This window comes from Phalaenopsis equestris, unplaced genomic scaffold, assembly GCF_001263595.1.
Source record: "Phalaenopsis equestris unplaced genomic scaffold, ASM126359v1 Scaffold000930, whole genome shotgun sequence".
Taxonomy (NCBI): domain Eukaryota; kingdom Viridiplantae; phylum Streptophyta; class Magnoliopsida; order Asparagales; family Orchidaceae; genus Phalaenopsis; species Phalaenopsis equestris.
The window spans coordinates 138831-153039 of record NW_018165369.1 but is presented as its reverse complement, the minus strand read 5'-3'; the positions used below and the strand labels follow the sequence as shown (position 1 = coordinate 153039).

General features: G+C 34.2%; 1 protein-coding gene across 1 annotated transcript in view; it reads right to left on the bottom strand.

Moving 5' to 3' along the window:
• LOC110032354 overlaps positions 1-14209 on the bottom strand; it is a 35161-nt gene that overhangs the window by 203 nt on the left and 20749 nt on the right. The window contains exons 10-15 of the mRNA XM_020735953.1: positions 9523-9587; positions 8517-8573; positions 8296-8367; positions 5047-5232; positions 3872-3987; positions 1589-1681 (exon numbers count right to left, since the gene is read on the bottom strand). Coding sequence (XP_020591612.1) covers positions 1589-1681; positions 3872-3987; positions 5047-5232; positions 8296-8367; positions 8517-8573; positions 9523-9587 — 589 coding nt within the window. The remainder of the gene's footprint in view (positions 1-1588; positions 1682-3871; positions 3988-5046; positions 5233-8295; positions 8368-8516; positions 8574-9522; positions 9588-14209) is intronic.

Genomic DNA, 14209 nt, shown 5'->3' with positions numbered 1-14209 from the left:
GTAGTTTGCTATAAAAGTCATAATTAGAGGCTACGCCAGCCGTAGTTGGGCTACAAAAATTGTAGTCGATGCTACAATAACTATGGTTGATTATAAAAGTTACAAGTAATCGCGAGTTATGCACTTTTTCTTCAATATTTATGCAATAGTATGCTCTAGTAGCCCTTATTAAAAGAGTCCGTGGAGGACTGAATTGACACTCTTAGACTCTGGAAATAAGTGAAACCACTTCTAGTGAAAAAGCTTTTTATAGAAATCCTATTAAACATCAATACCAAAGGGTGGAGAAAATTCGAGCCCTTGACTCCAATCACCCCATATACCATCCGCAAGAGTCATTTAAGACTTTCATGTTAACAACAGCATTAGCCTGACAAAAAATTTTCATTTCATATGTGCATGCAAAATAATCCTAATTTCTGCAACTCGAAGCGCAAAGAATCTAGCTTCCACTTAGAAAGCTCAGCAGAATTGAACTTCCAAATACTTCCAAGGATTTTAGTCCTCTCTTAAATCTATTCAAAAGAAGCAAAATTGAACGTCCTTCAGGCCTAATTCAAACAAAACCACCATTATCGATCCATCCCTACCCATCGATCAACTACAATGAAAAGGGCTACCTTTTCTACATATCAGCAATTTCGAATTTGGTTTTTCAATCCCAAACTAAACTTGAGCTTGTATATCTAAGCTCAAACTCGAGCTTATGGCTCAATATACTCCACTCGTTGGCTCATTAGCGAGTAGAGCTGAAGCTGGCTCGCAAGCCCCTAGCTTTTTTCATAAAGAACAAGCACCTCAGCATATATGATGAAACTCATAAAAGGAAAAGCTATCAGTATATCCTGTGGAATTAAGAATTCAACTAAATTTAACATAAGAGAATTTTTTAGCAAAAATTTTCATTTTATCTCCAAGAAAGAAGAGAAATAGTAAGACTTAGCTTGAAGATTTCTCAATTTTTTTTTGTAATATGCTTCTTCATATTCTTAATCCTTCCACTTAATTATTAGCGGCTTTCTTTTTTATTCCCCAATACTAAGAATCCATGCAGAATAATAGTAAGGTTAATTGAAAGTTAATAATTATTTTCCTTTTAAAATCAGGATAATTTCTTATGGCGCGGTACTAAAAAAATACTACATTTTAACCAGCCGACTTTAACTTCAGAAATTCCACCATCAATATCCCAATTATTTGGAATAATATACTAAATATTTTTAAGCTTAGCAAGCTAAGTATCACTTAATCTTCTAGCCATATGGACTAATAATTATCATTTTCACATCCATTACAATTATTAGAAATAATATCAAGATAATTTTTAAGCTTATCAAAATCTAATCATTTTCTATGAATTCTAAGCTATTTATCTACTAAAAAATTAGTCCGTTATTCCAACTTACAAATTTCAAAATGCATCTAAAATTTGAAGGCCATAGTGAGGGAGCACTAAAACCAAAATCAAACTTCATCAAGAACACAACTAATATCTTAGGTGCATCCAACTTTGAATGTTTAATATTAGAAATATTATCAAAATTTAAAAAAGTACATTATTCAATTATAGCAGAATCAAACTGCATACCTCATGTATTCTTCGAGCTCCAAATTGTAGAAATCCTCTAGAAGCTTGGAATCACTCTCTAAAGTTCCTGAACTCTCTTCAAGTTCCGTCATCCTTGCACAAGGAAAGCTACTTTAGCAAAACCACCAACAGAAGTAAAAGATTTGCACCATAAATTCTAGTCGATTCGGGTAAAACAAATTCCACAATTTTTTTTTTTTTTGAAGGCAGGCATTCAAAACAAAAGGGAAAGGAGAGCCAAGAACAAAATGGTTGGATGAGGTAAATAAATAAAAAAAGAAAAGAAATCAATTAGCTTAACTAATAAACATTATCAGCAAGAAAAAAATAACTAGAATTGTGAGTAGCATTACTGAGCATTTTTTGGGGCTTATGGAGAAGTCTGCAAAGATGAAATTCTTACCAATTTAACATACTGAGGGTTATTCTCTTCTCCTTCCTCTACTTATTCACATTCCAAATACTACATAACATTTCTTTGCACCCATTGCAAAACCTAACACCGTCATTCAATATCTTTTTTTACAAGTTGGAGTCATCATCTTCGCTGCATTAGGGTTGTTGTTCAGCAATTATAAGATATTGTTGATGTTGTTGGATAGGATGATAGAATCATCGCTACCTACTTTAACATCTTCATTCTTTCGGACTACTGCCATCCGCGAGTTTAGCTCCCACGGCTCAGCTGAGCATGCGAGAAGAATAAACAACAATGCTTTGTAGAGTTTATAAAACTAGGAATAATTGAAATAGCCCTCCATTTCATTTACAGTGATTTTTTTTACTTCAGATTCAGTTTCTGAGTATATAAACGCTTACTTTAAAAAATAATTTGGAGCCAACATAAATTATTGTGCATGTATTTGGTTTAATAAAATTAAGAACACCCGAATAAATTTACGAAAATAACTTTATTTTATAACTTTAATATTTATTACAGCCCCCACAGCGCCACGCCATCCGCTCCCACTGGTAATTTTTGTTGGCTTTACCTTCACCTAAATTTGATATACCTTACTTTCACCTAAATTGGATATACATTCTCTTAAATTTAATATAAAAAATATTTACATAAACTCTTATTAAATTAAAAAATTATATTTGAACTAAATAATACGTGCCCTTTCATTCAACTTTATTCAAATTTTATATTTATTATTGGAAATTTTTTAACCAAAACGTTTAATTAAATTTTATATTCAATTATTTGAAAATTTTTAATCAAACCTTTTTATATTAACATATTTTAACAAAAAACTTTTTAAAACCGTCAATGCTGATCCTAAGCATGGATCAAAAATATTGAGAGAATTTTTGAAAAAAATTATTGTATGTCCCCTCTTCGAAAATTTTCTTGCTCCGCCAACGCCTACTGAGTGCATCACCTTAACCTCATCATTGGAGTCGCAACAAGTATCATTCTCCAGGTTAGAGTCAGGTGCACGTAGTTCCAACTAATACAATATTTAGGGTGTGGTCGATCCAAAATAATAGCCATTAATTTACAGTTATGGTAATAGAATTTAATGACTATTATGCACCATCAATCAATAATTTGTTTAAGAATAATTGATGGAGAATAAAAAGAGTTAGTAGAAAGGGAAAGAGAGTAAAGAAGAAGAATAAGAAGAGGAATAGAAGAGGGTGGAAAAATACACAAGAAAAGAATAGAAGAGAAGATAAAAGAAGAAAAAAGCATAAAAAAAAAGAGAAGAAGAGTACTAGAAACAGCATGATGATGAGAAGAAATGAAGAGAAGAGAATGTAAAAAGTACAATGCAAACATAAAAAGCAAAGAAATTGATCTTGGATTTTAGGAAAATCAGCAAATCCTCGGCATCATCCTCCCCTAAAACATCAAGGATTTGGTTTAAGCTGTTTGCCTTGATCTAGGATTTTGGTAGTATGGACAGACCTCATTACTACGTAGAAGTTATGCACCTAAAGAAAAAAAATTAAAATGATGAAATGATGCAATGAAAGTTTTATTAAATCCCAAATGAGAATATTTCTTATGTACGGCCTCAATTAGAGTTATTCTTAGACATAAAAATTTAAATATGCAACTGTTTCAATGATTAAGAAAATGCAAATTGGGAATAAAGAAATCAGATAAAAGAAACAGCAATCAATATATGCAAGAAAACAGAGAGAAGATAAGGTAAGGCGAGCAAATCCAAAAGCATTGTTTAAGAAATTTTAATAGACATCTAATCAAATAAATTACATTAAAAATAGAATTTAAGAAGCATAAATCTTCCAAGTGTCAGAAGGAATTATTACTTGGCGCGAAGAAGATCCACTAGTAGCTCTAGAGCTGCATAATCTCCACAAGATTCCCAAACAGCTGCTCTCACATCTGCTTCTGATGCCTGCCCCTCATCTATTGATCCAACAAGCTATATATATAAAATGAGGAAAATGATTGTAACAAAAATCAACTCGATGATGATCAAAAGCATTTCAAAGCATTCCAATTGTAGGAAAAAATAACAAAGAAATAAATAAACTTTAAAAATTCACGCCATAACTTTTAATGAAATTTAACTCTGGCAGAAGAATAGCAATAATATTATGTTTCCAAAGGATGCAAAAATGGTGGACAAACACAACAATTCTATTCATGTGAAGATTATGCTTTTTTTAAGATGATTCTGGCACAACTCAGCCCGGTGACTCTGAATCTCTAAGATGATAATAGGCGGTCGAGCGATAAAAAAACAAATTCTAATTTTATCGGATGTTCGAAATAAAATTTTGAACTTGCATTTTTCACCGTCTTATCGTTTGTTCATGTCTCGAAGATTCTAAGCCCCCGGGCCGAATTATGACAAATTATGCTTAATGCAATGCCTAATATGGATGAAAAGAGAGAAAAAGGATCCATCGCATTGAAAACCCATAATATAGTTGGCAAGAGAAGCCACTAGTTCAAGTTAAACACAGAAGTCCTGTTTTTGACCAAAAAAAAAAAAAAAAAACCAACTACCAGAAAAAGTCGAATGTCTTCCTCAACATGTCCGCAGTATGTTTAAAGAGTTCAGGCCCATATGGTTATGGAAACTAGGAAAATAGAAGACAGGAAAACCTTGTGTGGGATATCATTTGATTTTCAATGTGGCGGATTATTTTTCTCTATTCTTATACATAGCACTTTGTCGTTTTAAACCAAAGCATAAAGAGGTATATTTTACCTACTATTTTGAATGTGATATTAAAGTTTTGAGTGCTGTGTGTAAAAATGAAAGTTTATATGTGAGATATGTAAATACATAAGAATTGTGTATGTAAATGCCCCGAATATTATCTATCCTTAGTGAGATATGTAAATACATAAGAATTATGTGCTATGTATGTAAATGCCCCAAAAAATTTCTATAATTAGTGCCATTGGCAGGAAAAAAAAAAGCAGTCCTTCAGCAATAAGTCTACAACTCAAAAGCTATACAATTTCTTACCTCTTCTAGCAGAGAAGTAGCCTTTTTAATCTCTTTCTCTTTCATTGTTATTGTTCGTAAAGCTGCCATGAATTCTTGAGGGAAAACCAACTTATGCAGATATGAAGGAAACTTGCGCTGACCACTCCAGCTAAAACTGCTACGCTGGCTGGCCTCATTCTTATTACAGCCTCTATTCATATAGGCCTGCATAAGAAAGTACTCAATAGCATGATAATACATGTGAGTGCACAAATGTTCTGCCCGTACACGTGGACACAGATATATGCATAATGAGAGGAGAGATAGAGGCTATTGCCCATTCAGAAGAATAAAATCACAAATTCTACCACATCTTTGACCATCCATAATAAATTTTATATAATTAAGATATGAAGTAGGTAAAAGCAATTGTTAATATAAAAAATTAGTAAAAATTAACAAAAAGCTGCTTTAAATTTGAGTCATTCAAATTTATGATGAAGGTAAAAGATTGGTGTTGAGAAATTTAGGGCAAACAAACGCAAATCACGAAGAAGAACACAAAAATTTAACGAGGTTTGGCAAAGATGCCTACGTCCTCGGGAGCAGAGCGGCGACTTTTCCTTCAATTCAAATTACACAATATCCCTTAGGGTTACAATACGCATATATATATATAGCCCCGGTGTACGATATGTAATTACAAAATAACCCCTGTACCGTACCGCAGGGGTGTTGCCCCCGCACCCCTAACCCACATAACGAAACTCCCCTGATTAGACAGATGCTTCCGCTCTAGTGCGTGCGCGAGCTCCACTACACTCACTCGCTTCGCTTGCTCGCTCGGCTCCGTTGGCTCGCTTTGTTCCGCTCCAGCATATGTCCCTTATCTGGTATATGAGCTATACCTAACATTTTGAAATGATCTCTCTATCTCTCTCACTCTCTTTGCACACACACACACACACACACACACACACACACACACACACATATATATATATATATATATAATATAAAAGAGAATAAGACAACTTGTTTATTCCCATAAGCTAATAAAAAACAATATTTATTGCAGAAACCCAACTGGTAGGTCCAAATTAACAGGAAACTAAGGGGTAGAAAACAGCCACAACCGGTCCTAGAAAAATGTAAAACTAGGAATAAAATACACTTACTCAATATGAGGAGGGTGTCTCCCATTTATGAAGGGGTGATGCATCTCCCGTGTCTGAATGGGAAGCAAGCATCCATAATTGGTTGGGACCGGTTTAGAAGTGCAGCCTAAGGGTCGACCGGCCTTCCTTACATGATATTACTATCTCCTTGTGATAAAGGGGGGCACTCCTAATAACCCTGGTGTTCTTTATGTGCCTTTATCAGGTTTAGGTTTCACCTTTTCTCGTGATTTTGTACATGACTTCAGTCGACGTCCCTGTGTTCTCTTATAGGGATGTATCCAAGGATTACGTGATGACTGTATCTTATTTTTTAAAATTGTTCTGTATTAGTTTTCTGTTTTTGTTGTATCAATTATATTGTTCAGACAGTTCTGTTGCAAACAACATTACTTAACAGGGACAGAATGATCATTTATCCAAAAATAGCTGCAAATAATTTCTTTTGAATAAGCTCCCACTGTCCCACAAACAACCCATAAGTTTATCAGGACAAACTGCAGATTATAAAATTATCAGGATAATCTGCAAATAAGCAAATTATAAATAATTTGGGGCTGCCCCAGACAGACCGGTAGTCAGTGGAGATAGTCGATCTAACATTTCCTTTCTTGAGTCTATCAACTTGGTTCATATTGATAGTAAGACCAAAATAATATTTTATCATATAAACTTCCTCTTCTAAATACCTATTTAAAAATGTATCTTTTAAATCTATGTGTAGAAGACCGATAAAGATAATACAAAATGGAAAGGAATGATTAAAATTTTTAAAATAGAAATTATGGGTAGGTGACCAATATAACAAATAGGGGGAGAAAAGATGTATGTTACTTTGGGTTAAGTTGATGAGTAATGAATCTTAGTGTTTAAAAGATTATTTTACTTAGGTCAGCTTTTCATTAGAGTTGAATATTTTGACAAAATTAATCATGGTTTGATCACTTTGACCCTAAGTCAAAATAGCAATCGGGAGTCAACGATCTAGTTTGGGGCGTTTCAGGTTAGATTAACAAACTTTGAGAAAACGGTTAACTCTGGCAAGGTCTAGCAAGTAGGGTTCGATTACGAATCGATTGGGGTTTCTAGGAGTTTTGCAATGGGAATTTGAAGAAGAAGTTTTCAAATAAGTTATTAAAAATAGAAAGAGCAAGAATTAAATATCACAATAATCCGATTTAAATCAAGAAAAACATTACCAAAATACCAAATAATTAAATATATATTTTTACATAATAGTAAGAACACAAAATTAAAAATAAAATAAATTTTAATATGTGAAAAATAAACAAAAACAATAATATATAAAAAACATGAAAATAATATTAAGCGCAAAACAAGTTCATTTAATGGAGAATACAAATTGCTCTAATTCTTAAAATGCTCGAAAGGACAAATATGACAAGAAATGGATGATAAGAAAACTACAAAGCATATAAAGAATGAGAAAGATCTTTAGAGATGGATCTTTAGAGATCTTTTACAAAACCTTGGAAGCATGGCATGAAACATGAAAACATATAAAATGGAAAGCATTATAATATGCTAGGTTTGAATAATTTGAATTATATTGGGCCTTCTCGTGTTGCAACAATCACTCTTGCCCTTTTTTGGCCTTAATTTCAACACCACTAATTCAAGCCCAAAATGGACTGGGGATGACATGGGGGAGGCGGAAACGAGGCGCGACTCGAGGCCAGATGAGAGGAGGGATGTGGGCGATGAGAGGCCAACTGAGCTGGCCTGGGGAGTGTCTGGTCCAGCCTCCCGCTAGACCCATCCCGCTGGACCGATCAACCTTCTCAGAAAATAACACCACTTTTCATTTGGAAATACAATTCCCTTACCTTGTGGTTTCATAACTTAAAGAGGGCATGCAAGAGGATTTTAGATGCATGATACAATGCTATAACATGGAATCATGCATTGTTAACTCAAAATTTGCCACAAAAAAATACCATATATAGCATCACATTTATACCAGTCCCTACTAAAAGCAATAATATGAAAGTTATATCATTGTCATATACTAATTTATATTGGGAACAAAATATATATCATCCATAGCATTTTAGGTACAAAAGAAAATACGGTTCATCCAACAAGCTACCTGTAATTCTAAGAGTTTTTCCTTGTTTTCAGACAATGGTGCGTTCTGAAGGAGCTCTAAAGGACAGTGAACCTACAAGAAACCAATAGCACAAAAACTTCAAATCGTATGGCATAAATAATAAATTACGATGCTAAAAAGAAACGCAAATGCATAAGCTAATTGAAAGGAATGCAGACATGAACCATATATTTAGTAAAAGAAATATAGGTGGGTCTCACCATAAGATAGTCGCTTGGATTAACGTCAATGATAAAACCATAAAGGTATAAAAGCTCCTGACAAGTGATAAAAAACAAAAAATCATGTCATTGAAGGAAGACCAGATCATACACTTAGAAAGAAGTTGCAAAATACAAAAGTTAGTAGTCAGAACTTCTGAAAAAAAGAGCCCAGAACTTAGGGACACCTTACATTGTAGTCCACAAAGTATCAAAATACAAAATTTATAGGCTAACTACTACAAATTGTTTATAGATACTGTCCTTTTTCTAAGGCCTTTTATTAAGCCATTGGAATGGAGCACCATTATGATTTTGTCAAAAAAACCCTTGTGTGCTGCATTATTTCACTAAATAGCGACCATTATAACCTAAATGCCAATGCAAAATATATCTGATCTTCACTAATATTTTCCTCTGATGGATTCTGACGTATTGTTGGCCATCATAACAGGATCTCTGGGTTTAGTGGGCATTTTCTAATGTGAAAGGGAAATCAAGCTATTAGTATTTTCTTCCCTGAGACAAGATAACAAAATAGTCGGAGGTTGAAAGCTTATGTAAAGGCTTGAAAGTTTGTGGACTGACAAACTAAGATGTAAAACTTGCAGTGTAAAGTGTAGGTGATCCAAAATAAAAAGAGCCTCCTTTAATATATAATATAACCTTTGCGAGTCCTGCCTACCACAAAGTATTAAAAATAATGGATACTTCTTCTAGATGTAAAAAGATGGCAACATGAGAGTCAAAGCGGTATTTATTATTTGAAGACGATTTAAAACAATCAAAGCTTATCGCCGTATCTAACTCAAAATTTTATGTACCTGATTCTACAATAATTCAAAACTAGTAGTGAAAGAGAAATAGCTAATAAACTAAACCAACGCATTCAAGGTAACAGTTGGAGTAAACATAAGATTTAATCTTCTACATGCCTATAGAGTTAAAATAAATGGCACCTAATAGCAGGAATCATCATTGGTAAAAAGAAGGGAATGGAAAGAACCTCATTTCCCTTATTTCCATAACTAATAGAGACCTCCTTATCAATTTCCATACTGCCTGGAACAGCTGTTAATATACAAAAAATAACAGAGAAGTAAGAGACAACAACAACAACAATAATAATAATAATAAGCTACTTAAAAACTTTAAAAAATTCTAGTAAGTTCGCTGTCTTGAAAATTTATGATGACAGAATAAAAGAAAGCCATCTTAAAAGCAAAATTTTGTGTGTAAAGTATCTCCTTTGTTGGCTATGATTTCTTTCCACTTAAAGTTGGCAATAACTATCATGAATCCCTTCAAAATGTAAATGCCAAAGTAAGTGCACGGGCCAACAGTTAATTCTTAGCCAGAATGCATCCAACAAACACTATAATAAAGCCTCACAAACATGAAATAAACAAATATAAAAAATTAAATATAAACATGTGTTATCTCAAGCTGAAAACAACTTTTAAATCCATTTGGCAAATGCTGATCCCTAATTCTTTGTACAGAAATCAGTTTTCAACTCTACTATAAAGCATGGACACTTCAAAAAGACTTAAGTGAGTTATGCCCGTGTGAGATATTTTTGGAGTCTTTGACATTGTAACACCCAATTTACAGTGTACACCCAATTTTGAGAAAACAGAAAAATATTTGATAATTGTAAAGTATATCCCAAATTTAGCATTCCCCGAATTTGGCCAATGAAATTTTATAAAAGTCTACATCTTGAATCGATCAATTGGATACATAGCACCATGTATGAATTTTAAACATATGAGAAGATAAAAAATTATGATATAAAAATATAATTAAACTTAAATAAACCCTTAATTAATCCCAAATCCCCGGCTGACGCGGAGCGGGACACGCAAAACCCGCAATTGAAGCCTTAACGTGAGAGTTCATGGAATTCAGCGAATGATAATTGATGTGTGATGCAGGAAGCCCCGCGACCAAAGTGTCTCCCACACGATCCGCATCACGGAAGTCAGATCGCACCACGCACATATCGTTTTTGTGTGACCCATTCTTTCGCCTAGACCAAACCGGTCCAGGTTTTCTCCTTTTCGAGGAGTTAGTCATTCTTCTTGGCAAATCCTAGTTATCCTCTCTTATTATTTATTTGGATTATAGATGTTTTAGATTTAATTTTTGTGTGAGTTTATTTAGGACAATTGCTGATGCCCATTTCTCCCTTCGAGAGTTGTATTTGAGGGAATGGTGGTGCTCCAATTGTATCTCTCGAGGTGGTGATTATCTTCCCCTATACCCTTCTGCATCCTCCCAAATCGCTTGCGGCCACCTCTTCCCTGCTGCAGCCACTCGAAACAGTCTCTTTTGGGTTTTTTCTGTAGTTTCTGCTTTCCATCCTCTTTTGAGTTTTTTTCTGCAATTTCTGCTTTCCAACAACCTCTCTTAGTTGATTTTCCAGCCACTCATATCCAGTTTCCTTGCTGCCTTGCTACTGTTCCGGCCATAAGAAACACCCCTCTGCATCCTTGATTGTTGTTCCAGCCATTTTGAACCACTTCACCGCCACCTAGACATTGTCCAAGCCCATAAGAAACACCCCTCTGCATCCTTGATTGTTGTTCCAGCCATTTTGAACCACATCACCGCCTCCTAGCCATTGTCCCAGCCCCTCCCAAATGCTGTCATCCCGGTCAATATTTGTTGTGTACTTGTTGTCTAGAACCCAGAAAATTGTTGTCTTGTTGTTTTCTACTTGCCAACCAACTCGTCCAATATACATCAAATTTCCACTCCTCACCAATCACCACCACCTCGAAATCCACCCTATTTTGAGTTAGATTGTTGAGTTTGTTATTTTCCTTTCAGATGTGTCAGTTGTAATTGTTTATTGGCCTTATTAGTAATAATATTTGCTTGTCTATAGTTGTTTGGGTTAACTCCGGTATCATCAGCACTATTCCTAGCCAACTTCCTCTCCTGCATTAAATCGTGCATGTCATTGTTGGATAAGATCAAATGGCTGGGATTTATCAGAATCCAACTTAAATGTGGCACTTCCCTTCAATTCTCCCCTCCCACCTTCAATCTTTGCTCGTCTGAAGGGCCCTGCGACCCAGGACTAAAGCAAGGCGGGGCAAGCGGCTAGGTCGAGAGTTCCAGCTCTCAGCTGGGAGCTCCGAGAGAAAGACAGCGTGTATAAACCTTACTTTTCATTATATTTCAGGCATTCATTTCCTTCGCTGCATTTCCGTTTTGATATTTTTCACAAATTAAGGCATTCCACGTGTTCCTAATTGTTGTAGCTTTGCAGGAACAACCAAGGGACTGGCAAAGAAAGAGCCGCACTCTCCAGTAGATTTATGTCACGAGTCGCAGGGAAGGATTAAAGAGAAAGGAATGAGAAAGAGGAATAGGAAGTATCAGAGAAGAGTTGATTATGCCGAGAAGCCTATTTGAGGTAAGAAAATTTTGATTATGGTTAAATCATGATATAAGTCGAGAATTCTTGAAAATCCTCGACGTTTACAAAATTCAGGTTGTTTGCACTAGTCGGCGAGCTCGAGCCGAGCTTGGGGAAATTCATCGTAGGACTGGTCCGTTAATTCGAGTGAAATAATCTCATGCTAACTAAAGAAAAATAACTCTTTATATGTGCTCATGTGCTTATATCTGACACAATTGCATTTAAGATGTCATGCATATTGTGGATAAATATTTACATACGATGTATGAAAGCAAACTTAATTTGTCACTTATGATACTTATGATATTACTATGTTATAATTCTGATAAACATGTTTATGGAATTATTGCTTACAGGTATTCATTTATTCTGATTCATGCATATGATATATGAAATGTCTATGATAAATAGTTGCTACGAGAATTATGATTTAAAAAATATCATAAATGATGTTATATGCAGACTATTACATGAATATTTGCAAGTACAGACGATAGGGAACAATGGGATACCCAATTTTTGTCATTACAAACACAAAACTCCGGGAACAGTAGTGATCATAAGAGACAGAATATAGAGTATTAAGGAGGTTATAGATAACTACTATGTTAAGAGGGATCCAACCTTTATCAATAATTTTATAGCTTACGAGCTAAGTAACGACCCAATGACATGAAAATATTTGAGTTTTATTCAATTACAAGTGGCATTCATATGATTATCATGATATGTCAATGAAATCATGTTTTATACAACTGATATAATTCTATGCATTATATGTCTCCTCTTCTACATATTTTATACAATTATAACATATTACGATATGTGTTGTGGACATATACATGAGCTACATATGATCATGTGCATTGTTTATTTTTCATTTATAAAATCTTTATTTAATCTTAATTATTTCGTTGAGCTTGTTATAGCTCACTCTATGTTACTGACTTTCACAAAGAGATGAGGAGCATCAGGGATAGCAGCTAGGTGTCAAGTGTCCAACTTTAATATTATAGAGTTTTGGAAGCTAGTACAGACTTTTAAATATTTTTATTATTTTGGATTTAGCAACCCCGTGTGTATATTAGTGATATAATGTTTCATGTTTCTAAGTATATAAATATGAATGAATTGTAAAACGAAATGTATTATGTACAACGGCGGCAATTTAGTGACCAGTTCATCCTCCACTAGATCCTGATTATGCAAATCAAGGCGAGTGCAGTGGGAATTTAATCTAATCAAATCATCCGCCGCTGTTGCACCGCAATTAACCCTAAAAAGGGGGTCAGTTGAGGTGTGACAAACACATTGGCTAACAGTTCACCAAATCAACAATAATAATATCTTACCAAATCAATGATGACAATAACAAACTTCCAACTTTGTGGATGAAAAAATAGAAACGAGTAAAATGATGAAAAACGAAATTAAATAACTGAACTAAGAAGTTCAACAGTTGAATTGAAACACTTTGCTGCAAAAGTCCAAAACCTAATGAGGTAACTAAATCAGCAGAGAACACATTAAGATCTTATTGGCATCAATATCAATATACATGTTTTAAAATTCAAACTACAAATCTGAAAACTAAAACAGTGACAACTAATCAATATCAATACACATAATTTGAATTTGTAAGAAATGATAACTTTTAGAATGTTGATATCTACAAGATCGTGTTAACTGCTTAATAGTAATGCGATTCTCATTAATCACCACAATACCAAAGCCAATTAAATATGGCTTGTTTGGGATCAACTTTATTTTTTATTTTTTTTTCATCTATTTTTAAAAATATATTTGTTTAGTGTGTTATTTTTAAAAATAAATTAACATGTTTTTGAAAACACTCAGAAACAACTTTTAGATGTTTTGCATATTTTTAAAAACAATCATAATTTAATCAAATAGATATTTGAAACAGCAAATTTTACTTCTTCTCACCCTGCAAGCTTTGCTTGTCAGCTAGTCCTTCCAAGCTGGGAGCTTCAACTCTGCAGGCCTCCAAAAAGCAAGCAGTAGTTTCCCAGCATTTTTTTCTTCCTGGCCATTTTCCTCCTGTAGAGATCTATTTCGTGGGAATTTTTCTGTTGTTGGATGCCCAACAATTTTTTTCTCATAAAGAACTATTGCATATCTATCGTGTAGATCTATAGTCGATGGTTCCCCTAGCTGTCGTCATTTTTCACCCAAACTACCGTTGGTTCCCATCTTCCCTACCGATTTTCTAAACGTTAATGTCGTCGATCCTTCTGGC